General features: G+C 45.1%; 1 protein-coding gene across 1 annotated transcript; it reads left to right on the top strand.

Moving 5' to 3' along the window:
- Positions 1–2361: 2361 nt before the first annotated feature.
- On the top strand, positions 2362–15906 carry siva1 (SIVA1, apoptosis-inducing factor). The gene is made up of 4 exons (XM_070877512.1): positions 2362–2580; positions 7627–7860; positions 13448–13604; positions 15686–15906. The coding sequence occupies exons 1-4, from the start codon at positions 2463–2465 to the stop codon at positions 15732–15734; spliced, it is 558 nt and encodes a 185-aa protein (XP_070733613.1). The 5' UTR covers positions 2362–2462; the 3' UTR covers positions 15735–15906.
- Positions 15907–26065: the final 10159 nt, after the last annotated feature.

Genomic DNA, 26065 nt, shown 5'->3' with positions numbered 1-26065 from the left:
AACGGGCCATGTTTCACCAGTGCCGAATTTAAAGAATTCATGACCAGCAATGGGATCAAACATATCACCTCGGCCCCATTTAAACCAGCCTCCAATGGGCAAGTAGAGCGGGCAGTACAAACCATCAAACAGAGCCTTAAACGAGTCACAGAAGGCTCACTCCAAACCCGCCTGTCCCGAGTACTGCTCAGCTACCGCACGAGACCCCACTCGCTCACAGGGGTGCCCCCGGATGAGCTACTCATGAAAAGGACATTTAAAACCAGACTCTCGCTGGTTTACCCCAACCTGCATGATCAGGTAGAGAGCAGGCAGCAGCAAAAAAATTTAAACGATGGTCGTGCTACTGTGTCATGGGAAACTGATCTGAATGACCCTGTGTATGTGCTAAACTATGGATATGGTCCCAAGTGGATCGCCGGCACGGTGATAGCTAAAGAAGCGAATAGGGTGTTTGTAGTCCAACTAGACAATGGACAAATTTGCAGAAAGCACCTGGACCAAACAAGGCTGCGGTTCACAGACTGCCCTGAACAAGCCACAGCAGACACCACCTTTTTCTAGTCCACAACACACACCCAAAGGATCAACGACACCACGCCGGACCAGGAAGTCGAACCCATCACGCCCAACAGCCCAGCAAGGCTCACCTAGCAGCCCTGCAGGGCCAACAACACGCCAGCCCAGCGAGGGCATAGCCAACACGCCAGAACAGACATTTGTACCGAGGCGGTCCACCAGGGAAAGAAAGGCTCCCGACCGCCTCACCTTGTAAATAGTTTTCACTTTGGCTTTGGGGCGGGGGGACGGGAGTGATGTTGTGTATCTGTAAAGCATGCGCTCCCATGTTCCGCCACCAGGGAGCTCATCCCCTGAAGTCCCAAGGGATATCAGCATCCTTGGGAGCATTGTACATAAGCCGGCCCCTAAGGCCTGTTCCTCACTCTGGAATGTCTTATTAAAGACTGAGGTCACTGTTACTTTAACCTCCCTGTGTGCAGCCTCATTTGTGTTCGGAACACAATAGTGCTCTTGTAACGTTTCCTCTGCCCACATTTGGCTCGTTTGCGATGAAGGAGTTCCGAGTAGAGCACTTGCTTTGGGAGTCTCGTGTCTGGCATGCGGACAATGTGGCCTGCCCAGCGGAGCTGATCAAGTGTGGTCTGTGCTTCAATGCTGGGGATGTTGACTTGGTCGAGGACACTAATGGTGGTGCATCTGTCCTCCCAGGGGATTTGTAGGATCTTGCGGAGACATCATTGGTGGTATTTCTCCAGCGACTTGAGGTGTCCACTGTACATGGTCCATGTCTCTGAGCCATACAGGAGGGCGGGTATTACTATAGCCCTGTAGACCATGAGCTTCGTGGCAGTTTTGAGGGCCTGGTCTTCAAACATTCTTTTCCTCAGGCGGCCGAAGGCTGCACTGGCGCACTGGAGGCGGTGTTGAATCTCGTCGTCAATGTCTGCCCTTGTTGATAAGAGGCTCCCGAGGTATGGGAAATGGTCCACATTGTCCAGTGCCGCGCCATGGATCTTGATGACTGGGGGGCAGTGCTGTGCGGCGAGGACAGGTTGGTGGAGGACCTTTGTCTTTCGGATGTTTAGCGTAAGGCCCATGCTTTCGTACACCTCAGTAAATATGTCGACTATGTCCTGGAGTTCAGCCTCTGTATATGCGCAGGCACCGGTGTCGTCTGTGTACTGTAGCTCGACGACAGGTTGGGGTGGTCTGGGACCTGGCCTGGAGACATCGAAGGTTGAACAGGTTCCCACTGGTTTTGTCGTTTAGTTCCACTCCAGCGGGGAGCTTATTGACTGTGAGGTGGAGCATGGCGGCGAGGAAGACTGAGAAGAGGGTTGGGGCGATGACGCAGCCCCGCTTGACCCCGCTCCGGATGTGGATTGGGTCTGTAATGGATCTGTTGGTAAGGATCACGGCCTGCATGTCGTCGTGGAGCAGGTTAATTAAACACAGTAAGAATTGACAACTGCAGTTGGATGCGCCAATGTGCCATTTTTTTAGGTTGCTGGATTTTCTTATGTTTGTGCAGTGTCTAATTGGCATTTTCTAATTTTTTTAATTGGTAAAAGTTTCAAATTCAGCAATTTCCCTGTTTTAAAACATCGCCCGGATAGAGTGCGCAATGCAGTTATTGTTGTTGCAGCCGGATGCACCCGCCCGCAACAATCGCTGTGCAGACAGGGCCAGCGAGCAGGTGACAGGGGGCGGGGCGGCACAGGCAAACCCCACCCTCCACCGGCGCACGCGCTGGGCCGGCACAGGCAAACCCCGCCTCCCACCCGCGCACAGGCAAACCCCCCCCCTCCCCCCCACGCACGCGAGGTCACGTGGGCAGCCTCATTTAAATACCACGCGTCACGGTGTCGGAGGTTGGGGTTTTGGGCGGGAAGCGCTCGATTGTTTTGCGGTGGCACGGTGGCGGCTTGGCCGGGTGCAGGATGACTAAGAGAGCCAATCCGTTCGGCGACACCGCGCCGCTGCAGTGGAAGGTCCACGTGACCCAGAAAGAGTTGAACGAGGGGGTCTTTGGGGAGAAGTACAAGCGGGAGGTGTACGGTGAGTGAGGGGAGGGAGAGGTGAGGGCCGGGCCTCCTGGCGCTGCTGTTAAAATGGGGGGCAGGGTGGCGGAGCGTTTGAGCTTCTGACACGCCGGTCCGCCTGCCAGATCGCCCCTGGAGCAGCGCGGCCCCCCCTATAACGGGGTTACATTACGAAGTGGCGTTGTGTGCGGCTGCTGGCCACGAAAGAGCGCAACATTTTACTGTTCGCCGAGTTAGACAGCTGACCCGGCGGTAGTATGCTGGAAGAGGCATTAAGCTGAACTTGTGTTAAACACTGGGCTGCTCTTTTGTTTGAGGTCAACCGTGTATTACGCTTGCACAGACTTTCCATGGGATTTTACACTGTAATTGGAGAGCCATTTCACTGCGGTGCCCTCTACAGGGATCTGGGACAACAGGGCAAGCAACAGCAATCAGATTGAATACATCCACTGAATCTTGGTGTCTGAACCAGAATGTGTCAGTTAAAAATATTTTTAATTCCATCCCAAATCATGGAAAGAGATGGGATTAAGAGTAATTCAAGAAGTTTTCTTTAAAGAGCTTGCAAAAGTTAATTTTCAGTGCCAGAGAAGCCATTTGGCAGCACAGGTAGTGAAGACTGCCTGCTGTTAAAAGTTTACTTACACTAGAATGGACAAGCCTGGACTTGCTTTCTAGTGAATAGCTATCATGCAAGTACAGCAAATTCATGTATTTCAATGCTGAGTCTCTGAGATACCATTCTTGAAACAGTTTCTAGAGGAGCAGGACATCTCTGTAGCAACTTTCTGATTTATGTGTTTAACTGTCTGGATGCTGGAAGTTGCTGTCTGATTTTCCTTTCTCTACAATCTTTGCTACACCAGTAACCAAAATAGATTAGTCATTAAAATACATGAAGTGAAGTTGTGGTTCTTGCCCACTAGTTACCTACTAAACATGGCAGAAAGTTAAGGCTTGTCCATTCAAGTGCAAGTGAATTTTTAAGTGTGATGAGTCTTAATTGCTACCAAACAACCTCTGACTGAATTACATTTTTATAATTGTGGAATCTTGTTTGTTCATTTAATTATTGATTTTTTATAAAAAAATTAGAATAAAAATTTTTTTTGTCGAATCTCCATCCCATCTTTCTTTCCCTCTTTATTTTGCTAAATGATGAGCGATTGGGAAATGTTTGTGTTCAGAGGAACCTGGGTGTCCTTGTACATAAATCACAAAGTTAACATGCAGGTACAGTAAGCAGTTAAGAAAGTAAATGGTATGTTGGCCTTCATTATAAGAGGATTTGAATATAAGAGTAAGTACATCTTGCAATTATATAGGGCCCTGGTGAGACTGCACCTGGAGTATTGTGTAGTTTTTCCATCTCCTTACCTAAGGAAGGATATACTTTCCATTGAGGGAGGGCAAAGTAGGTTCACCAGACTGATTCCTGGGATGGGGGGGTTTTGTCCTATGAGAAGAGATTGAGTAGACCAGGCCTATATTTTGAATAAGAAGTGATCTCATTGAAGCATACAACATTTTTACAGGCTAGACTGGATAGATTCAGGAGGATGTTTCCTCTGGCTGGTGTCTAGAACTAGGGGTCATTTTGAACTGAGATGAGGGGAAACTTCTTTTCTCAAGGAGGTGAATCTTTGGCATTCTCTACCCCAGAGAGCTGTGGAGGCTCAGTCTGTATATTCAACACCGATCAATAGATTGTTGTATATTAAGGGATCCAGGGATATGAGGAAAATGATGAGGTAGAAGATCAGCTGTGAGTGAATGGTGGAGCAGGCTTGAGGGGCTGAATGGCCTACTCCTGCTCCTAATTCTTATCTGCCCATAATTTTGAAATTGAAGTAAATATTCTAATTATACTTCCTGGTTTGGACTGCCTCTGAGGATTCTTCAATCTAGTTAAGTGACATGCTGTTGCTGTTTCTATGTTTACCTACTCATGCATGCCACAGATCCCCTGTAGAGGGCAGTGTGCTGAAGAGGATCTTTAGTACCTGTAACTAAGTTGCTGCTCAAAAATCTACAACATCTGTGGGCAGCTTTAAGTGTGATGTACATTGAGTGTTCCTTTGCTGCTGACTGTAACATCTGGACCTTTCTCTACCTGATTTGGTATTGAATTCACCCACTCTAATTTATACTTTCCTTGCAATTCAATCTGTGGTTAAGGAGATAGTTACTTGCACTGTTCACTCTGGTTCCAGATGCCCTGTTTGCTGTGCAGTTATCATCTTTCAACAACTTGCCATGCAATTTCTTTTTTTAGATCTGTGTAAGGGTAATCCTAATGGCAGATGCTGTTGGATTCACTCCTACAGCAAATTATGGGCCTTTATGGAGTACTTCTCTAGGTGTGGAATGTTACTGCCTCATAGATGCTTTTAGGCTGAAGAGGGATGGCCTAATCATTTATTTTCTGGACTCAGCAGCTCTCAGAACAAACTTTTTAATAATATATTCCCAAGAGAACTTTTTAAAGTGAAGTTACAATGTATCGATCACTTCAACTGAAGTACTTAAAGTTCTGGGGCAATAGTGAGTCAAGATTAGGGAACATAACACACTTTTAGTGGTGACAGTTGAACACTCCTTGGGCTAGTACAGCAAAGGATGGATACAGTTGTTTGTGATCTATTTTTAGTATGAGATTAGGCATCATTAATGACCAAATGTATGCTGAATAATGTTTGGGCTATGCATTGTTCCCAGTAGAAGTTGGGCTGAGTTTCTCAAAACAGCATTTATTCACTCTGTTCTGAGGTGACTGGATAGTTAGAAATACATCACCCAGCCCTTGCCCTTAAATCACTTTTGTCATGCAGCAGGAGTGTGGTGTCTTGAAGAATAAGTGTCAGATCAAAACAGCTTACTACTAATGAGCATAGTTGTAAGTGAGCAGTTGCCAAATCTGGTTGCTTATTTTGAATCAATCTTGGGTTCTTTTCCCCCACCTTGCCCCAGTTGGTATTTCTATCAGATGTGGTACATGCTAAATATCTGGAAGGCTTATTAGTTGAGATTCTAGCAGGCTTACCCATTGGATGCTGGTAGATTCAGTTACTACAAAGCAAAAGTGAGTTTCCATTGGCAGATGTGCACCCCAAAACTGCTGCTGTCCTCTGTACAACAATGAACCCCTCAACCTTATATTTTTATTGTAGGGATGTGCCCTGTAGTTCATAACTAGTGAACAAGTGGAATGCAGAGTAATCTCTTCCCTTTTGATGTCCAAACTAGTATGATTTCCCCCCTCCCCAAGTATCTTCATAATTAAAACTCTGTCTAGGGTAGCCACTCTCTATCTTTTTTAACCAAGTCTCATACCTTGAGGACAAAGCAAAGCTAGCACAATGGATGAATCTTATCCATTTCAGAAGCCTAAGTGTATCCCAAGAGATGAAAATAATGCTGACTATTGCCTAGATGGGCTTTTTCTTCCAACACTTGTTGAGCAATCAATAAGATCCAGACAGACTTGTGGGTCCAGGTATATAGATCATTAAAATGTCATGACCAGGTACAGAAAATAATCAAAGGCTAATGGGATGCTGGCCTTTACAGCTAGAGGACTAAAATACAAGGGGGTAGAAGTTACGCTGCAGCTATAGAAATCCCTGTTTAGACCACACCTGGAGTACTGACTAGTTCTGGGCACCACACCTTAGGAAGGACATATTGGCCTTGGTGGGAGTGCAGCGTAGGTTTACCAGAATGATACCCGGACTTCAAGCGTTAAGTTACGAGGAGAGATTACTGGCGCAATCCAAGGTCCAGGAGTACGTGCTGAGGGATGCACTAGATTGGTGCAGTCGCCGCAAAAGCACGATGGGGAAGAGCCACAGTTTAAGGCTCTTCTGTCACGGTAAACCCAGAAGATGAAATCAGACCCCCCTCGGATTGTACTTGTTAATCTGCTTGTTTACATAGAGCACAATGTACTGAAAAACACCTGTGTTGTGCCATGTGTAATGAAAGTCTCTGCACTATTAATTAACTTGTAAAGAAATATAAATATATCCCCATTCGTTCCATATATTGCTTTCATCTGCATAGTGCTACATGTAATGTGATTCGTGATTGGTATTGGTGTATCCTGGAATGTAATGTAAACCTGTTCTCATCTGCTCCATGTAATACCCTTATTTGCACAGTACTAAACAGATTGTACTAAACTGTACCTTGAAATGAAATGCACGCTAGTGCATTGTATGGAAATGCTGTCAGCATCCAAATGAATTGTATGGAATTGCTGACCACAAGGTACTGAGCTATTTTCCAGTATTGTGAACATTTTATGAAGTATATTTTTGAAAAAAATTATACAAATTAAGGTTGTATTCCCTAGAATTTAGATGGTTATGGTGTGATTTGATTGAAGTTTAAGATGTTAAGGGGAACTGATAGGGTAGACAGAGAAACTCTTTCTGCTGGTATGGGGATTCTAGGACTAGAGGGCATAGTCTCAAAAAAAAAAATTAGAGCCAGACCTTTCAGGAGTGAAATTAGGAAACACTTCACACAAGGTGGTAGAAGTTTTGAACTCTTCTGCAAATGGCAATTGATGATCGATCAATTAATTTTAAATCTGAGATTGATAGCTTTTTGTTAACCAGAGACATTAAGGGATATGAAGTTAGGTCAAGGGGCTTAATGGGCTACTCCTGTTCCTACGTTCCTAAATTCGCCATTGTCACCCCCCCGTGCCAATTTACTTGCATGGCATCATTGTGTATTCTCAAATGTCAGTTTAAAAAAAAATTACAATATAGCATGTTTGAGGGGGTTGGGGTGTGGTGGCGGCGAAGAGAATACCAGGATGGCAATACTGGTGCCTCTTGTACTTTTGTGTCCCTCTGCCTACAATTGCCTGGAGATATGTTTGTTAATGTCTGTGCAGCGATTGTCTACCTCCACCAGCTGCATAGTGTGACATTGTTTTATTTGGAATTTTCAAGGCAGAGTTGGTAATCCAGTGGCAAATTTTTACTGTCAATAAGTAGCTCATTTTGAATTGTCTCTTGCATATTTTCACATTCACTTTTTTCTTCAGAGAAAACCAAGAGCTTACTGTTCAACGGTGCCCAAGCTTTTATGGGAGAAATGTGGACTGGTAATTTAGAAGAGAATTGCACACTGGTTCCTGTGCCCAAACCTACTGAAGATAACTCCCTAAACAGATCAGAAGATGTTTGTAATGGATGTGAAGGAAGTGAATTACTCCATGGGCAAACTTTTCTAGGACATAATGGACAACTTGTAAAGGGTTCACTATATTCACACAGATGTAAGTCACTCAGCTTAAATTTAATCCATATTAGTTGTATGCTCAGATGTTTGTTTTGTGCATTTTGTTGGTCTTGGGAAAGTAGATACTGGAGTTTATCCTTTTTGGATTAGTTAAGAGGTCTACAAAGATTTGTTTCTATGGGCCCAAGTTTCCACACGATAAACGGGCGCCCCTCCGAGCTGGGCGCCTGTTTTTCGCGCCTAAAAAAAACCTTACAATTCTGGAGTGTTCTGCAGCTCCTTGTCTGCCTGGCGCGGCGCCCAGGGGGGGCGGAGCCTACACTCTCGCCGATTTTGTAAGTGGGATTGGGCGGGTACTATTTAAATTAGTTTTATTTCCTGCCGGCAACGCTGCGCGTGCGCGTTGGAGCGTTCGCGCAGTGTGAAAAAACATTGGCACTCGGCCATTTTTGTAGTTCTTTGTTATCTTAATTTTTGAAAATTTTTTTAATAAAAGCACATTAGCACTTGCAGCCTTCTCACTGTCTCCTTCCCCCCTCCCCCACGGGAACGAAACGGCTGTTCCCTTCCCCCCCCCTCACCCCCCCTCCACGGGAACAAAGCGGCTGTTCCCTTCCCCCCCCCCCCCCTCCACGGGAACGAAACGGCTGTTCCCTTCCCCCTCCCCTCCACGGGAACAAAGCGGCTGTTCCCTTCCCCCCCCCCTCCCCCCCCTCCACGGGAACAAAGCGGCTGTTCCCTTCCCCTCCCCTCCCCTCCCCTCCACGGGAACAAAGCGGCTGTTCCCTTCCCCTCCCCTCCACGGGAACAAAGCGGCTGTTCCCTTCCCCCCCCCCCCCCCTCCCCCCCCTCCACGGGAACAAAGCGGCTGTTCCCTTCCCCCCCCCCTCCACGGGAACAAAGCGGCTGTTCCCTTCCCCTCCCCCCCCCCCCCCTCCCCTCCACGGGAACAAAGCGGCTGTTCCCTTCCCCCCCCCCTCCCCCCCCTCCACGGGAACAAAGCGGCTGTTCCCTTCCCCCCCCCCCTCCACGGGAACAAAGCGGCTGTTCCCTCCCCCCCCCCCCCCCCCTCCCCTCCACGGGAACAAAGTGGCTGTTCCCTTCCCCCCTCCCCTCCACGGGAACAAAGCGGCTGTTCCCTCCCCCCCCCCCCCCCCCCTCCACGGGAACAAAGCGGCTGTTCCCTCCCCCCCCCCCTCCCCTCCACGGGAACAAAGCGGCTGTTCCCTTCCCCTCCCCCCCCCTCTCCCCTCCACGGGAACAAAGCGGCTGTTCCCTCCCCCCCCCCCCCCTCCCCTCCACGGGAACAAAGTGGCTGTTCCCTTCCCCCCTCCCCTCCACGGGAACAAAGCGGCTGTTCCCTCCCCCCCCCCTCCCCTCCACGGGAACAAAGCGGCTGTTCCCTTCCCCCCCCTCCCTTCCATGGGAACAAAGCGGCTGTTCCCTTCCCCCCCCTCCCCTCCACGGGAACAAAGCGGCTGTTCCCTCCCCCTCCCCCCCCCTCCACGGGAACAAAGCGGCTGTTCCCCCCCCCCCTCCACGGGAACAAAGCGGCTGTTCCCTCCCCCCCCCCCCCCCCCCCCACGGGAACAAAGCGGCTGTTCCCTTCCCCCCCCCTCCCCTCCACGGGAACAAAGCGGCTGTTCCCCTCCCCCCCCTCCACGGGAACAAAGCGGCTGTTCCCTCCCCCCCCCCCCCCTCCACGGGAACAAAGCGGCTGTTCCCTCCCCCCCCCCCCTCCACGGGAACAAAGCGGCTGTTCCCTTCCCCCCCCCCCCCCCCCTCCACGGGAACAAAGCGGCTGTTCCCTTCCCCCCCCCCCCCTCCACGGGAACAAAGCGGCTGTTCCCTTCCCCCCCCCCCTCCACGGGAACAAAGCGGCTGTTCCCTTCCCCCCCCTTCCCCTCCACGGGAACAAAGCGGCTGTTCCCTCCCCCCCCCCCCTCCACGGGAACAAAGCGGCTGTTCCCTCCCCCCCCCCCTCCACGGGAACAAAGCGGCTGTTCCCTTCCCCCCCCTTCCCCTCCACGGGAACAAAGCGGCTGTTCCCTTCCCCCCCCTCCCCTCCACGGGAACAAAGCGGCTGTTCCCTCCCCCCCCCCCCCCCTTCCCCTCCACGGGAACAAAGCGGCTGTTCCCTTCCCCCCCCTCCCCTCCACGGGAACAAAGCGGCTGTTCCCTCCCCCCCCCCCCCCCCCTTCCCCTCCACGGGAACAAAGCGGCTGTTCCCTTCCCCCCCCTCCCCTCCACGGGAACAAAGCGGCTGTTCCCTTCCCCTCCCCCCCCCCCCCCCCCTCTCCCCTCCACGGGAACAAAGCGGCTGTTCCCTTCCCCTCCCCCCCCCCCCCACCCTTCCCCTCCACGGGAACAAAGCGGCTGTTCCCTTCCCCCCCCCTCCCCTCCACGGGAACAAAGCGGCTGTTCCCTCCCCCTCCCCCCCCCTCCACGGGAACAAAGCGGCTGTTCCCCCCCCCCCCTCCACGGGAACAAAGCGGCTGTTCCCTTCCCCCCCCCCCCCCCCCCCCCTCCACGGGAACAAAGCGGCTGTTCCCTTCCCCCCCCCTCCCCTCCACGGGAACAAAGCGGCTGTTCCCCTCCCCCCCCCTCCACGGGAACAAAGCGGCTGTTCCCTCCCCCCCCCCCCCCCCCCCCCCCTCCACGGGAACAAAGCGGCTGTTCCCTCCCCCCCCCCCCCCCCCCCCCCCCCCTCCACGGGAACAAAGCGGCTGTTCCCTTCCCCCCCCCCCCCCCCCCCCTCCACGGGAACAAAGCGGCTGTTCCCTTCCCCCCCCCCTCCACGGGAACAAGCGGCTGTTCCCTCCCCCCCCCCCCCTCCACGGGAACAAGCGGCTGTTCCCTTCCCCCCCCCCCCTCCCCTCCACGGGAACAAAGCGGCTGTTCCCTTCCCCCCCCTCCCCTCCACGGGAACAAAGCGGCTGTTCCCTTCCCCCCCCCTCCCCTCCACGGGAACAAAGCGGCTGTTCCCTTCCCCCCCCCTCCCCTCCACGGGAACAAAGCGGCTGTTCCCTCCCCCCCCCCTCCACGGGAACAAAGCGGCTGTTCCCTCCCCCTCCCCCCCCCCTCCACGGGAACAAAGCGGCTGTTCCCTCCCCCCCCCCTCCACGGGAACAAAGCGGCTGTTCCCTTCCCCCCCCTCCCCTCCACGGGAACAAAGCGGCTGTTCCCTCCCCCCCCCCCCCCTCCACGGGAACAAAGCGGCTGTTCCCCCCCCCTCCTCTCCCCCCCCCCCCCGCGGGAACGAACGGCTGCAGAATTCTCTGTGCCTGAAGCACTGTCACACAGGTAGGAAGATGGTTTATTTAATCTTTTCTTTGCTTATAAATGTTTATTCAGGTTGGATTTATTTGTATAATATTTGTAGAAGTATAAATAAGGATTTATTGTAGAATTTAATGAGTTCCCTTCCCCCCCCCCCCCCACCTTGTTCTGGACGCCTAATTTGTAACCTGCGCCTGATTTTTTTTAATGTGTAGAACAGGTTTTTTCAGTTCTACAAAAATCTTCACTTGCTCCATTCTACTTTAGTTTGGAGTACATTTTCACTGTGGAAACTTTCAAATCGGGCGTCAGTGGCCGGACACTTCCCCCTTTTGAAGAAAAAATTCTGTTCCAAAGTAGAACTGTTCTACCTGACTAGAACTGCAGAAAAAAAAATGTGGAGAATTGCGATTTCTAAGATAGTCCGTGCTCCACCAGTTGCTCCTAAAAATCAGGTGCAAATCATGTGGAAACTTGGGCCCTATATGTTTAAATGAATGTCAAATGTTATAAGGCTAATGGAGTAGTTGCTCAGTAGTGTTTGTAGTTTGTTAGGATTTAAGCCTGTGCTTTGTTTCATGAGTTGAATCCAACTCCTTTTTGTGGTTCAGTCAAAATTTTTGATTGTTGGCAGAATGGCTCATCATACCTGATCTATGAAACTTGACATGGCCAGCATTTGCTGTGTTACTTCCATATTAACAAAAATACACAAGTAGCATTCTGGCCTAGGTGTTTGACTTTCCTCACCTTAAAAAGTAACGTGAGGAATTCAGTATCTCTGGAAATGTTGGATTACTCAAACCATTTCATTTAAATACAGGCAACTCTCGATTATCCGCACACCGATCCAACGGGAATCCATTGTAACGGGATTTAAAATATTGGGCTGCTAACATCGGAGTCCTTTCGGCCCGGGAAGGCATTGGGTTTTAACTTTATAATATCAATTGCTCCAACGGAGAAATTGTTTACCGGCATAGCCCAATCCCCGAGGGACCCGGATAATCGAGAATTGCCTGAACCTATTGAGGAAAAAACTAGCTACTTGGAAGTAGTTTGTGCAGTTACAATATTGTCTGTTAACAATTTTTTCCAGTCAATAAATCAGTAGTAAATGGTACTAATACTATTTGTACTGCAATGTTCAATTCACTTTGAATGTCATTCTAGACAACCAATTTCTAATTCATGAAATTTACTAGCCAGCCAGTTAGTCTGGTTTGTTCAAGTGAGACACTTGCACTCAGTGGAATGGTACTACTAATTTCCACCAATAGATGGCAAATCAGAGTTCCTGGATTCTGCCACCAATTTTAATTCAATTCGTGGCCTAGAAAGTATAACTGAATACACTATTCTATCCAGATTGACAAAAATTTAACTTGCTGCAGTTTCTGAAGCCACATACTGACCCTGAGCTCCTTGGTTGTACTTCAGCTACACATTGAGTAAAGACAAGCTGGTGCATAAGTTTTGTGCAAGGTCAGTGGATTCAACAAACTGAAATTGCATCTAACTATTCTGATTATACACGTCACTACTAATTAATTCAATCCTAGCCATCATAATGCTGCTGCTTAAAATGCCTTTCTACTTTGAAAATCCTTGAAAAGAGAAGTATTAAAAATTCTGTAGGTAACTATTCAGCTGAGATGTGAAATGGGGCACTGTCTACTCTTTTTATTGTGCTCATAATGAAACTGTTTTTGTCTGTTACAAATGACTAGGTGGATGGTGATAATTGATGTGCTGTTTGAATTGTGGGTAGTTTCCTCAACAGTAAAGTTGATAACCTGATGTACTGCAAGCTATCTTTGCTATGAAATGTTGCCATTGCTATCAATGGTGAATTGGTGATGTATGTTGAACAGTGTTCAGGATGTGGTCTAAGCAATAATGCAGCTTTAAAAACCTATAATCCAAAGTATCCACCCCTTGCTAAGATGTTTACAAGGGATGGCTACAAAGCTTTTCTTGTGCACTGTTTTAAATTGGAATTGAAAGCCAGTGACTCTAAGTACTAGCATGAATGTGATTTTTGGGAGTCTCCTTGGGTTACCTGCTGTGACTCAGATTTCTGCTCATGCCACTTAGCTCGCCATTAGGAGGAATATGACTGTTTAGTGGCTGTCTTGATGCACGGCTGAAGCAGCAGCTCCACTGCTAAATGTAGGGAAATGCTGTTTCATTTGATGCTGGTATTTCAAATCCATTTAGAGAACTAAGTTTGTTTCTGCCAATGGGCAAGTCTTGATAAAGCAAGATGAAGACTTGGCTTTTGAGTTTAATTTTATTTGAAATAATGGTTGTTTAGCCTAATATGCAATTTCTGTTCACCATAGCATCAATCAAGCCAGCAACCATGAACTGTTTTATCTGTCTGAAACCATCCAATTTCAAGGAGCCATGCTCACAATGTGACCACTTAATGTGCCAACATTGCAGCAAAGTGTGTGACCACTGCGCAAGGATTTGCTGTTCAATATGCTCAATTGCTGAGTGAGTGATCTAATGTTTTGATCTGTACTTAATAATTTACAGAATGCAAGCCACAACATCTATATGCTGTAACTTAAAACCAGCAGTCTGCAATATCTTTATAGTTAAACCATTATTAGGTTTTTATTCACTTTTTTTTTTATCATAAGCAGTCCCTTGTATAGAGGATGACTTGCTTCCACACCAAAAAGGGATGAGTTCACAGGTGTTTCAATGAAGGACCCAATATTCCATGTCCCAAACGACATGTTGAAGGATGGAAGATGTCTGCGTGGATTTTTTAAATGTGTAGTGGCCATTATACACCAGCCACCATGCGGGCTTGACAATTGGGTCTTGGTCCGGTGTCAAGGATTAACCAAGACGACTAGAAACTAGCTCTGCTGCACGAACTTAGTGCGCACACTGCAGTGTGCGCTGGCCCGTACTGCCCCAGGGCCCCGAACTCTCGCCTCTTCTGGGCCCTGATCACGGCCAGCCCACACTGATCTATGGATAGCAGGAGCATGTGTATGCACTAGGTCCGTGCAACAGAGCTTGGTCTCTAGTTGTCTTGGCCACTGAATCAAGACCTAGCTCTATCAAGCTGGTGTGCAATGGCCACCCCACGTTAAAAGAATCTATGCACGGGCATCTTCCACCCTTCAGTATGTCGTTCAGGACTTAAAATGTCGCGTCCCTCGTTGAAATACCTGTGAGCTCATCCCTTTTTGGTGTAGAAGCGGCTCATCCTCAATAGGAGGGATTGCCTAATACTATAGGTCCAGATTAGGATGGTGTGAAACCACTGAATTTTAACGCAGCAGCTGAGATATCATAAGTTGGAGGACCTGGAATGATTTCCTGTGTAGAAGTCATTATAGAATAGAATGGATTTTGTGAAGCTCAACGAGAAAACTCCCTTAATAAAAGCTAGTAAGCCTACAAGCATTATAGAAGTCTAATGTTCCCAAATTAATTCTATAGTGTGCACACTTGAAACATGCATTAATTACACTCTCATGCAAATGTCCAGATGAGATCAAATTCATTCTTTTGAAGTGGGTATAATGAATTGTTGTTGAGTTGCCTAATTGGAATGATATTCTGACTTTCTAAAATACAATAGATCTGTCCCTTTTCCCTTTAAGGGTTTTGATCATAGAATGTATGCACAACCCATACCCTTTGTAATAATTGCATATTCAAACAGCTGTTTCATGCCCTTTTTACAATTTATGGCCTCTGCTTCAGTGTTTCACTTAATTTCACATTTTAACTACCCTCCAATTACTTTTTAAATTCTCTTCGCTTGATACTTTGATCATAAATTTGTGCTTCTCTAACGCTTGAATAGTTTGTTATAAATTCCAATTGAGTCATCCATAAACTCAGCTGTATGGGAAGAACATAAATAGGAGTAGGCCATCCGGCCCCTTGAGCCTGCTATGCCATTTAATAAGATCATGGCTGATCTGATCATGGACTCGTTCTCCTCTTCGGGTGAGGAAGTGGAGCTGTCAGTCCTAACTTGAATTTCTCTTAACAATAACACCTTATCCCTAGTGAATCTTGACTACCTTTTCCATTACTTTTTTATATCCTTGCTAGAATGGCATGCCTGAAATTAGTGAGCACCTGGTTTTACCTCTGGATTTTTGCACTAGATTTTGAGTAATCTGTGTACATTAGACAAATTGTGAAATTGCAGTATAGCATCTGAAAATGAGTATTAATGAAGTATGATGGTGGATAGAACTTCCTTCCCAGTAGCTTTTTCAGAATTATTCATTGATCTCTAGACACTGACCCTGCTTCTACTATTTAACCTTTGCCTACCTCCACTGGTAAATACTGCATCTATTTGGCAGCAGTGGCAATGTTACCAATGAGCAACTGCTTCCAGTCTTGCTACACTGGAGTTTGTATAAAAGTGTATCCTTGTAGCTGGGTGATGTGTACCCATGCTCTGATTTGCAATGTCTTAGTTATGAATAATAGCTTTATTGTAACTATACCCAACACTTGACTCCTGTAATAAGAATAACTTCAGTGTTGTATTTCTTGTACTATTTTATTTATCTCCCTTTACTTTTTTTCAGTTATAATGAAGCCTATGATAAGGTGTTCTGCTATGAATGCTTCACCTGAAGGGGATATCTAAAGTTTGTGGACTGGCTGTAACTTGTATAGGAGTGTTTACACTTAAAGTGCATTAATTTGATCACTGCCATGTACAAATGGAAGTGAATTTCTACATTGTAACATATTGTTTTAATTACTTGTGTATTTGTATAAATAAAGCTTTTTTGTATAACTTTTATGCAGTACTTCTCCATATTGCTCCTCATACTTGGAAATACATGTACTTTTTACTTTGCCCTCCAATATATGGACATGGTCTCACCAGTTCAATTGTGCTTTGACAGATGGAGATTATTAACTAATGCATCACCCACCTGCTTTGGAACTTCTTTTTTTCCATCACCGTTCTACAATGGGTGGGCTGTCTGCTCCAGCTCTTCACTGCCCCGATGAAGTTGAAAATTAGTGCCCTGCCCCCCCAGCAGGAATAGAAGGCTCAGTCCAAGGTACATCTGTGAAAGTGGTTATGGTGGCTGCTGTTGGGAATTAAAATGTTCGTGCAAGGTGTTACAAGTTGAGACAGACTAGAGGAATTGCTAATCTGCCATGCATTAACTTTTGGAAATATTTGAAGATAATTGCTGGGTGCAGAAAAGGGAAACCACACTTGCACTACTGAAATCTTTAATACTTGGCATTGCCTCTGACTATTCCCTTGCAAATAATGACTGATATCCTATAAATTGGCTTTGGTATCCATTGAGAGCATGTGGTTAAATTTCTGCACTTTGATACCTGTGGGCCATTCTCATAAATTAATGGATACTGATTCCTTATGGGTAGATTTACACACACTTTCACACCAGTGAATGCAGAATATTGCACTGCAGGTGCAGTAGCTTATCTTGTGCATAATTCTGTTTAGGCATTATTGTACTGTGGAACTTCATTATGTTAGGCTCAATGCTTTTTCAGGGAGGTGCATTCCAATATAAGTGAAGTACCTGCCTAGGATCTCTGCTGTGGACCCTGTCAAAGTTCATATGGCAGTGGTGGACATCCACATCAGAAGGGGCACATGTCAAGTGGTGATCTGCCAACTGGTTGTCTGCTTGAGCAGAAGAAAACTTAACTTAACTTCGTCCTTTTCTCCCCCCCCCCCCCCCCCTGCATTCCAAGAATCATGTCTGCATTCTTGGGTGAGGGGGTCTGCATGTTTTTTTAAATCATTCCACACCCTCCAAGTGGGCTATACTTCTGTTGTCACAAGATCTGATTAAGCATGCTGGGCCTGTAGGAATTTGTTTGTCTCCCTCTTGCACCAATTGTGTAGTGACGGAGACTGCCATCATAACTGGGTCCTGGCCTAAATTCCTGCTCTTCTGTTGGACCTCCAGAGTCAGTCGGAGGGGAGGAATTCTGGGGCCATAATGTACTGTCTGAGGAAATCATTAAATTGTTTCTGACCAACTTATTTCTTAAATAGCCTACTTGGTGCAGGACTTCAATGATCTGCTAAATGCCTTTTGCCCTCAATATGTGTGCTTTACAAACAATGGATTTTGACGTATACTCTCTGCTGGAATCAGTAGGATCCCACAAATGGCAAATGAGATTAAGTGATGGTTGAGGAGAATGGTGACCACTGGGAGAAATCCTCTCTAGCTTCATGGAATCTTTTACATTTGCCTGAACAGATAGAAGGGTGTCAGTTTAGTATTTATCCAAAAGACAGCACTTCTGATGCTACATTCCCTCAATGTGCTCAAGTCCTGGATTGAGGCATGAATGCTACTTACTAAACCAAACTGACACTTGGAAGACAGTGCTGGATGTAAATTGATTTTCCTTGTGACTGATCATATAAATGAACAGTTTAATTTACAGTATGTACTTAAGATAGTGGGAAAGCCACAAAAGCAAATGTTTGTATAGAATGTACAGCACAAACAGGCCATTTGGCCAAACTGGTCCATGTTTATACCCCATGTGAACCTCCTCCCTTTTCATCTAACTCCATCAGCATAACCTGCTGTTCCTTTCTCCCTTGTGTTTATCTAGCTTACCCTTCAATGCATCAAACTTTCACTTTCTGCTTTACAGATTACACTTGTCCTGCCACTAGAGTGTACTGCTGAGCTACATTGCAAACTCCTGCCTTCCAATGTGAAACAAAATTAAGGTTATGGATTGAGTTTATTTGCATCTAATGCACTCTAGTCAATTAAAAGAACAAACTGGCATTTATATAATGCCTTTAATGACCTTAATGTCCCAAAGTATTTCACAATGATTCTACAATTTACTGAGATTTCATACATTTGGTCCAATACATGGAGCTGCCACATACCTAGAGGTGCAATTAGATTACATTTGTGTATTAGATAGAATTCTTGGTAAGGTTAGGGATACTTATCCCCAATTGTTCTTTAAATGCAAAAACAAATTTTAAATTAAAATCAAGTCCAGTGCAGTTTTACTCTTGTCATTGTACCCATATCAAAGGATGGGGAATCCAAAGTAAAGGGTCTAGAATCTTGCACTATATTAACCTTGTTGCATAGCTATTAAGGGTAAAAAGTGCACAAATTGTGGCAAAGCTGCTCATGACAAAATAGTAACTTGATGAAACTAGAGTCTTTGCCATTTTGGCATAAACAAATCTATTGTAGAGCTGTAATTGGCTAAGTTTCAGAAAAATAATGTATACTAACTAACTTGAATACTCCAGTGGCACTTGAGTCCTCTGCTTTTTGACCTGCTTGTTCTATATCTAGTTGAACTAATCATTTTGTTTGGAATGACCATTCATATTTAAGATTGCTCACATCATTTAACCCTATTTGACCCTGAGTTGAGCTTCTGACTTCACATCACCAAGACTTTTTACTTCATCACTGTAATATCACCTATCTCAGTGAGTTCACATGCCAGACATGAGACTCCCAAAGCAAGCGCTCTACTCAGAACTCCACGGCAAACAAGCCAAAGTTGGGCAGAGGAAACGTTACAAGGACACCCTCAAAGCCTCCCTGATAAAGTGCAATATCCCCACTGACACCTGGGAGTTCCTGGCCAAAGACCACCCTAAACTCTATGTGGAGGAAGTGCATCCGGGAGGGCGGTGAGCACCTAGAGTCTCATCGCTGAGAGTATGTGGCAAACCTGTCCCGCCCTCCCTTGCTCTCGCTGACTATCTGTCCCACTTGAGGGGGACTGTGGTTCTTGTATTGGACTGTTCAGCCATCCAAGGACTCATATATTTTAAGAGTGGAAGCAAGTCTTCCTCAATTCTGAGGGACTGCCTATGATGATAATGATCACCTATCTCTGCCCCTACCTCAGCTCATCTGCTGAAACCCTCATCCATCCCTTGGTTACATCCAGAATAGACTATAACAATGCTCTCCCGGCCGGCCTTCCACCCTCCTTAAACTTGTGCTCATTCAAAACTCTGCTGCCCATATCCTAATTCTCACCAAGTCTGTTCACCCAACACACGTGCTTGCTAATCTAAATTGGTTCCCAGTCCGGCAACGCCTCGATTTTAAAATTCTCATCTTTCATCCCACCATTGGCGGCGTATCTTCAGATATCTGTCGAGCTTTGGAATCCCCTCTGTCACTCCTTAAAACCTACTTTTTAGACCAAGCTTTTGATCACCTATCTCTCTGGCTTATGGCTGTGTCAAATTTTAGCTGATACTAGTTCTGTGATGCACCTTGGGACATTTTTACTACATTAAAGGCACTACAGAAATATGTTAACCTGAATAAAGGTTTTGAAATTTGTTCTCGTTTAATAATTTTGAAAGAGTTGAGCAGAAACTGCTAAAATCATCCCTATTTTAACATGGGAATCTCCATAGGAAACATTGACAAAGCAGTATTCAAAAGAGCATGCAACATAAGAATTTTAATATATTTATAGATAGGGGCTTAATTACTGCAAAACATAAGGTAATCCAGTGTGTTAACAACATGGAAAGCACAAAGCCTCTGCTTCTTTGGGTATTTTTTTAAAATGTTTTTCTATTTTTTTTTTTGTTCGCACCGCCTGCAAGAATATCCTTGGAGAATGTATCGGACGTATAGTCATGGATGTTAATACCACAAATTGTTCATCTTGCTAAAAGGCACAGGAGTTTCTTGCAAAGGACTTCTGATCACTTTTATGTTCTTGCTGTTTTGCCATCCTCACCTCTCAAACACCTTCCCAAAAACCTAACAAAAATTTAGCACTTTTAACAATGTAACTACCACATGAACCCTATGAATACATCTTTTTACTCCTGATTACTTTATTTTTAGGCAAGTATTCACATCCCCTTCTTATCTCTGCTGTGCTGTGTACTATCTCTGGCTGAGGTAGCAAGTAAAGCTACCCCTTCCCCATATAAATGCCACATTAAAAAAATGTATTTCCCCACAGCACAGCATAGATTATAAATTCAAAATAATAAATTCCTGCTCAGCAAAACAAGAGTTCAATTTTATTGCAGGACTCTGTAGAGTGATACAATTCATCTTAACATTGCTCAAGTGAACCCATTGGACAAGATGCCATGATAAATATTGTCAAAGTACTGGAAGATTTGTTTTCAAATATTGATAAGTAATGGCTTTAAGGCAATAAACACATTTAAACCTAAACAGCTTCAACCCAGGAGGCTAGATAGCAATTTTTTAATCAAAATAATAAATAAAATTACAAGCAAATAATTATTTTAGCCAAGCTTAATGTCATGTTTCAATTTTCAAAATAAAACAACAGGCCCCTTTGGTGAGGATATTCTGCTTTAAATGTGTTTGATCTTGAAATGACTGATGTATGAAATGAGCATACCGTTGTAAAGAAAGGCACACATTTTAAACTCTAAACTGGATTTAATAATCTAATCAGTTAAATTCAATAAATTTTATTGTTCCTTTGCTATTGTGCTTACATATTTTAAAAGACTTGAAAAATAATTGTGGTATGAAGTAGTTGGTGGCTACTTTCTTGATGGAAGAGAGTTGTATCTGACCTTAAAATGCAAAACAATGTTTGTATGAGCTTTCTGTTCCCCTATAAACCAGCGTGTCATTATGAAGCAGGCTATTGTTGTGTTGATGCAGATGTAAAACTTTTGGTGAACTATTCACTAGACAGTTGAATAATGCTCGCAGAATAATTGCCCTTTGCAGCTTAGCTTTAAGTTTGCTGGAGTTATGGGAAATGGTAGCTTGTTCTCTTTATTAAAATTCACCCCTTTATTACAAAAGTCAAGGATTTCTAGAATTAGGACTTGCAATCTGTTGCTTCAGGGCTCAAGCCCATCACATCCACTGTGAGCAGATGCAGTGACAGCTGACACATGTTCCCACTTCTGCAAGACAAAGAATGATTCAATCTGTCAGTCATTCACAACTGCTTTTATGCAGAGTTTCTGAGCAAGTCTAGACCCATGAAATATTTTGTGTCTCTGGATAGGAAAGAAAACATGGCTGGTTCCCAGTATATTCTCTGTGGCAGTTTTGTTTCAGAGAGTACAAACGCAGCATGCAGTCCAAAGGCTCTGAACTTTTGACCAAAGTGGACCTGTGCATCACTCAATTACAGCAGGATACTGAGACCAGTCAATTATGCCGACTGGTTTCTTGTTAGTTCCTCTAGCCTCCCCAGCCTGATAACTGCATCCCATCAATAGAGGAAAAAGTTGACTGGTATTTTATGTGCAGCAGTAAGTGGGTAGCAACAAGAGCTTAACCTACCAGGCACCACAGAACATTTTCATCATTAGTCGAATATGGATGGTAACAAATTGTTGCCTACAAAATGGCTGCATGCAATTGAATTTCAATTAGGTTATGTAAGCTTCAAACATTTATTATTTTGTGAAAAGCAAATTTAATTACAAAAAAAACATCGTGTTTGTTTGTAGCTCAATATTATTAAATTATTAATGTGAGCACAGGTGGCTTTGTGGCTCTGTTGTGTTTTTTCCTACTGTTGGGTTCCAGGTTTAAATCATGGTGGGAAATGAAGCTGGGTCCCTATGTGAGGTGAATTCTCAAACCTCGAAGCTTGCTGTTCAATGCCAATTTCAGACTGGAGGGCTGTATGTGCACCAGATGGTGAAATGCTGTTATGGGCACAACAGCCCTCCAGATTCAGATTTAGGTTTACTTGATGTCCAAGTTCCATAGCTATAATGGGGATGGTATTTCCCCCCCTCCCGCCTCAAAAAAACTGACACACAGTAACTATACAACTAAAAAAGTGATTCTGTATTAACATATAATTGAATTCTGGCTTTAAACCAGAGATGCATTTTTGCTTCTAAAATCGCCACTGAATTTGATTACAACCATCAGTAAAGATTTATTTTAAGATCTCATTAAATCCTGCTGACTGGTAATGTATGAATCTCAGTGTGCACTTTTCAGTCTACTACAGCAAATGTATAGAAACGTGACCCTCGGGGGCCGAAATTGCCTCCCACCGAAAACACAGTGCACCTTTTGTTTCGACTGTTTTCACCGCCTCTTGGGCGGAATTCCACTCTTTGGCTTTTTTTTTTGGAGCAGCCCGGAAGTCGGTCATAATTGTGGGTGGGGGGGAAGTGTGATGGAGAGTGGAAGTTCGGTAAGCAGAGGGGCGGAAGTGGGGGGCGGGTGGAGTGTCCAAAGCCGTCACTATCAGCGAACTGCTGATGACGTCATCACGATGGCGCGTCACCGTGTCTCTCCCCTTCACTTAAAGAGGAGAGCCGCTGCGAGCTCTGCGATTCTTTTAGTTAGGTCCACTGGGCCACCAGGGAGGGTTTCGGCCGGGCCAGCGGCCTGGCACCCAAGAGGGGGTGTCAGGCTGCCTGTTGGCGGCTCGGCCAAACCATGGGGCATAATTGTCGGCCCGACAAAAAAAATATGGTGGCCACAGCAGTCGCACTACCATTTTACAAACACTGCAAGCACAGTGCACCGACAGAAAAAGCTGTCCGTGGCACCGAGCGCCGGGAGCAAGATTTTCAGCGTGGAATTTTTCATTAGGGGGGGCACATTGGCGGTGCGCACTCTGATGACGCACTTAGGATGGATCGGCAGCAGCAGAGCGGTTGTGGGGGGAGCGGGATACCGCAGGAGGGCAATTTTCAAAATGACGGCCATTCCACTCCGCAGCGTGGCCGCCAATTTCCGCCGATAACAGGCCTTAAGGGAAGGGGAAATTTCGGCCCCTAGAGCTTCTGGCAATGATACTGTTTGAAACGGGTACAAAACTCACCCAAATGGAAGTATGTTTCCGCCCAGTTTTCTACAATTCATTATAGTTATACATATTTAAATATGTACAGGGAACAGAAAACTGTCTGATGGAAAATGTAAAGGGTACAGATAACTATAGGGAAATGTTAGAATAGAGAGATAAAAGTTCTTACAGCCTTAGGTAGACTTGGAGGCATGCCAGGTCATTGGTAGCCTTTTCTAGGATGTAGGGGGAAAGGACTAAAATGCTACAGGCAAAAGCAAAGGAATAGGAAACCCAAGTTGAAAGCATGAATCTACTCGTAAGTAATGGAGCATCCAGCCCCAATCCTATTTGATTACTGCTGCAGCGGAGGTGGTGCTACATGAGGTAGTTGCAATCAGGGTTATCCCTCGGTGTTACTTCATAGCAGCATCTCCATAAATCTGCATTGCAGTATGTCTGTAAGGAAGTTTCAGTGTACAACTGACCATTACTGTCACTGGACGTACCAGCCTTATGCTGCATGGCAGTTGCAGATACAGGTATCATAGAATCATACAGCACAGAAGGAGGCTATTTGACCCATCGTACCTCTGCCACTTCTTTGAAAGAGCTATACAATTATTCCCACACCCGTTTTGTCCACCCATAAGTCCTGCAATTTTCTCCCCTTCAAATATTTATACAATTCCCTTTTCAAAGCAACCATTGAATTTGCTTCCACTATCCTTTCATGCAGTGCATTCCAGATCATAACTGGCTGCATAAAACAATTTCTCATCTCGCCTCTGACTCTTCTGCCAATTACCTTAAATCTGTGTCCTTTGGTTACGGGCCCTTCTACCAGCGGAGTGCAACATTTCTAAATCTCTGGCATTAAATTGACAGCAAGACCAATTCTTTTAAAACAATTTGGAATAAGTTTATTAAACAGCCACACATGCACGTAGCCTACCTGACGAAACAAGTCAACTCTACTTAATTACAACAGGTAAGGCAATGAGTTACAGATTTTAAACAGACATATACTTCCCTGAGTCAAGAAAATCTCGCAGTCTTCTTCCTTGCTTCTTGGTCTGGTTTGTGTAGAGAGGGCGGCTTCTTGCTTCACCACGTGGTCATCAGAGAGAACAGGCTTTTGGGTTCCCTTTTTATATCTCGTAAAGCCATTGTTTCCCAGCAGAAGTTGGTAAAGCCCCAGGATTTAGTTTAAAGTCTTAGTTTCAGGGCAGTTCTTTATTGGCTTTTCTCACACATGTGACTGTCTGCAGAAACTGGAGCCATTTCTTATTAATTGTTTTCCTATTGACATCTTTTAGTTTCGATGGGCTTGTTTACCCCAAAAGTCATGTTCCTTTTGTTCCTTAAGCTCCGCCCACCCAGAGACGACTTGAACTTGATGTATCCACTTTGTGCTCAAGTCCAAACCGCAGCCCGTCTGTGTAATCTGCACTTTCGACATTTATACATACACTAAATTCACCTTTATTACATACATCACAAATCAATTCCATCATTAACATACATTTTTATTCTTACAAAACAATTTTTCCTTATTTATTTATGAAAGCCCTTCATTTTATCCTTGCAGTAGATGGCATAGATCTGCTTCTGACTTTCTGATGACCCAAAGCCCATGAAGAGAATTCCTCATGGTCATTGGCATGGAGATGTGTTGAGGCCTACAGGCATGGATGGTACCATCTTTGCAAATACAATGGCTGATCACACCAATATCCCTTCCTTCTTGCAATGCTACTGAAATAACTATATACTGTGATTGAGGTACTTCTGAAAATGCATCCAATATTAAAATTGGTCAGGATACTGTTGTCTGCTGTCGTGGCATCCTTTGCAAATAGGAGCCTCTGCATGAGAAATCATATGACAGAGTGGTATTTTTTACCTCTGTCTACAGATGCAGATATGTAGGCACTGACAGGGTGGGGAAGAGACTCAGAATGCCTTTTGTGCAGCCTGACCTGTCTGGAAGAGTGCCACCAATGGAGGAACACTTCAGACAGGGGAATTCCCATTGTTACCCATAGTGGTACTGGAATCAAATGAAAATAAATTAAAACAATTTGGATCAAGGCTCACAAGAACCCAAGTGTCAGCAGAAAGAAAACATTAAAAATGACCAAAATACATTAACATTGCTGTGTCCTTTTCATTAACTTCCATACTTACCATTGCGAGCAACCCTGGGTACTCATTACACAAGCAGAATTATGAAAGGGCATGTAGTTAAAAAAAATATATGTAAATGAAATCTCTGGAAGGCGGTGACCCCTTACTGAGGTATGGTTCCACAGTCAGCCTCTGATATTTCATCCAAGTGGTTATTTGTAAGCCTTCTTCAGAAGGCTGTTCAATTAAAAAGGGCATCCCAGCTAGGCCCAATCCAATCCTCTGCCATTGTCCAGACATACACTTCCAGCAGGAGCAGTAAATATCAGATGTGGGAAGTACGGAGACCAATTGTAATGCATCTACTTCTATTCTAACTGACATCAACTAACTCAGCACAGACCCAAGATTAAACCTGGCATCTCCATAGCTACACAGCTGAGCTACTCATTGTGCTATCAGGGTAGTCTGGTATATCTTAGATAAAAGTTACTAGAGAATCATTCTAAAGGTATGTAGTAGCATCATACCTCTGCCTATTAAAACAGAGTCAGATACGGATGTTAACACAGTGCCACAGACCAGCTGAATGTTGATTTGCAGCCATTGCTACTTATGCAGTAAATTCCAGATCCGAGTGAGGGCACAAAAGTAGCAGAAGGAAAGGCCGATTCTAGACAATGATTGGGTCAAGGCTGGTGCAGGGAAGGAAGAGCAGGACTAATGGCAGAAGTATATGTTAGATCTGTAGTATTATTCAGCTTATAAATTTGGCCTACAATTATGGAAATATATAAATATATTCTGACCTAATTTAATGGAAAATGATTTTAGTTTGAAAGATATTTGAGTGAACACAAAAAACCAAAAGAACGTGCATTCATTGTACTGTGAAGAAAGCATACTGTAATGAAGTACATGGTAGAATATTTAAATAGAATAAAAAGCATTGTGTTGTATTGTATGGTTGTTCCAGTTGAATCCTTTCATATACTCAGGATCAACATAAAATGGTCTGAACTTCACTACAAATAACATCT

Source organism: Pristiophorus japonicus, chromosome 4, assembly GCF_044704955.1.
Source record: "Pristiophorus japonicus isolate sPriJap1 chromosome 4, sPriJap1.hap1, whole genome shotgun sequence".
In the NCBI taxonomy this organism is placed as follows: Eukaryota; Metazoa; Chordata; class Chondrichthyes; family Pristiophoridae; genus Pristiophorus; species Pristiophorus japonicus.
This window is presented reverse-complemented; position numbering and strand designations above follow the sequence as displayed.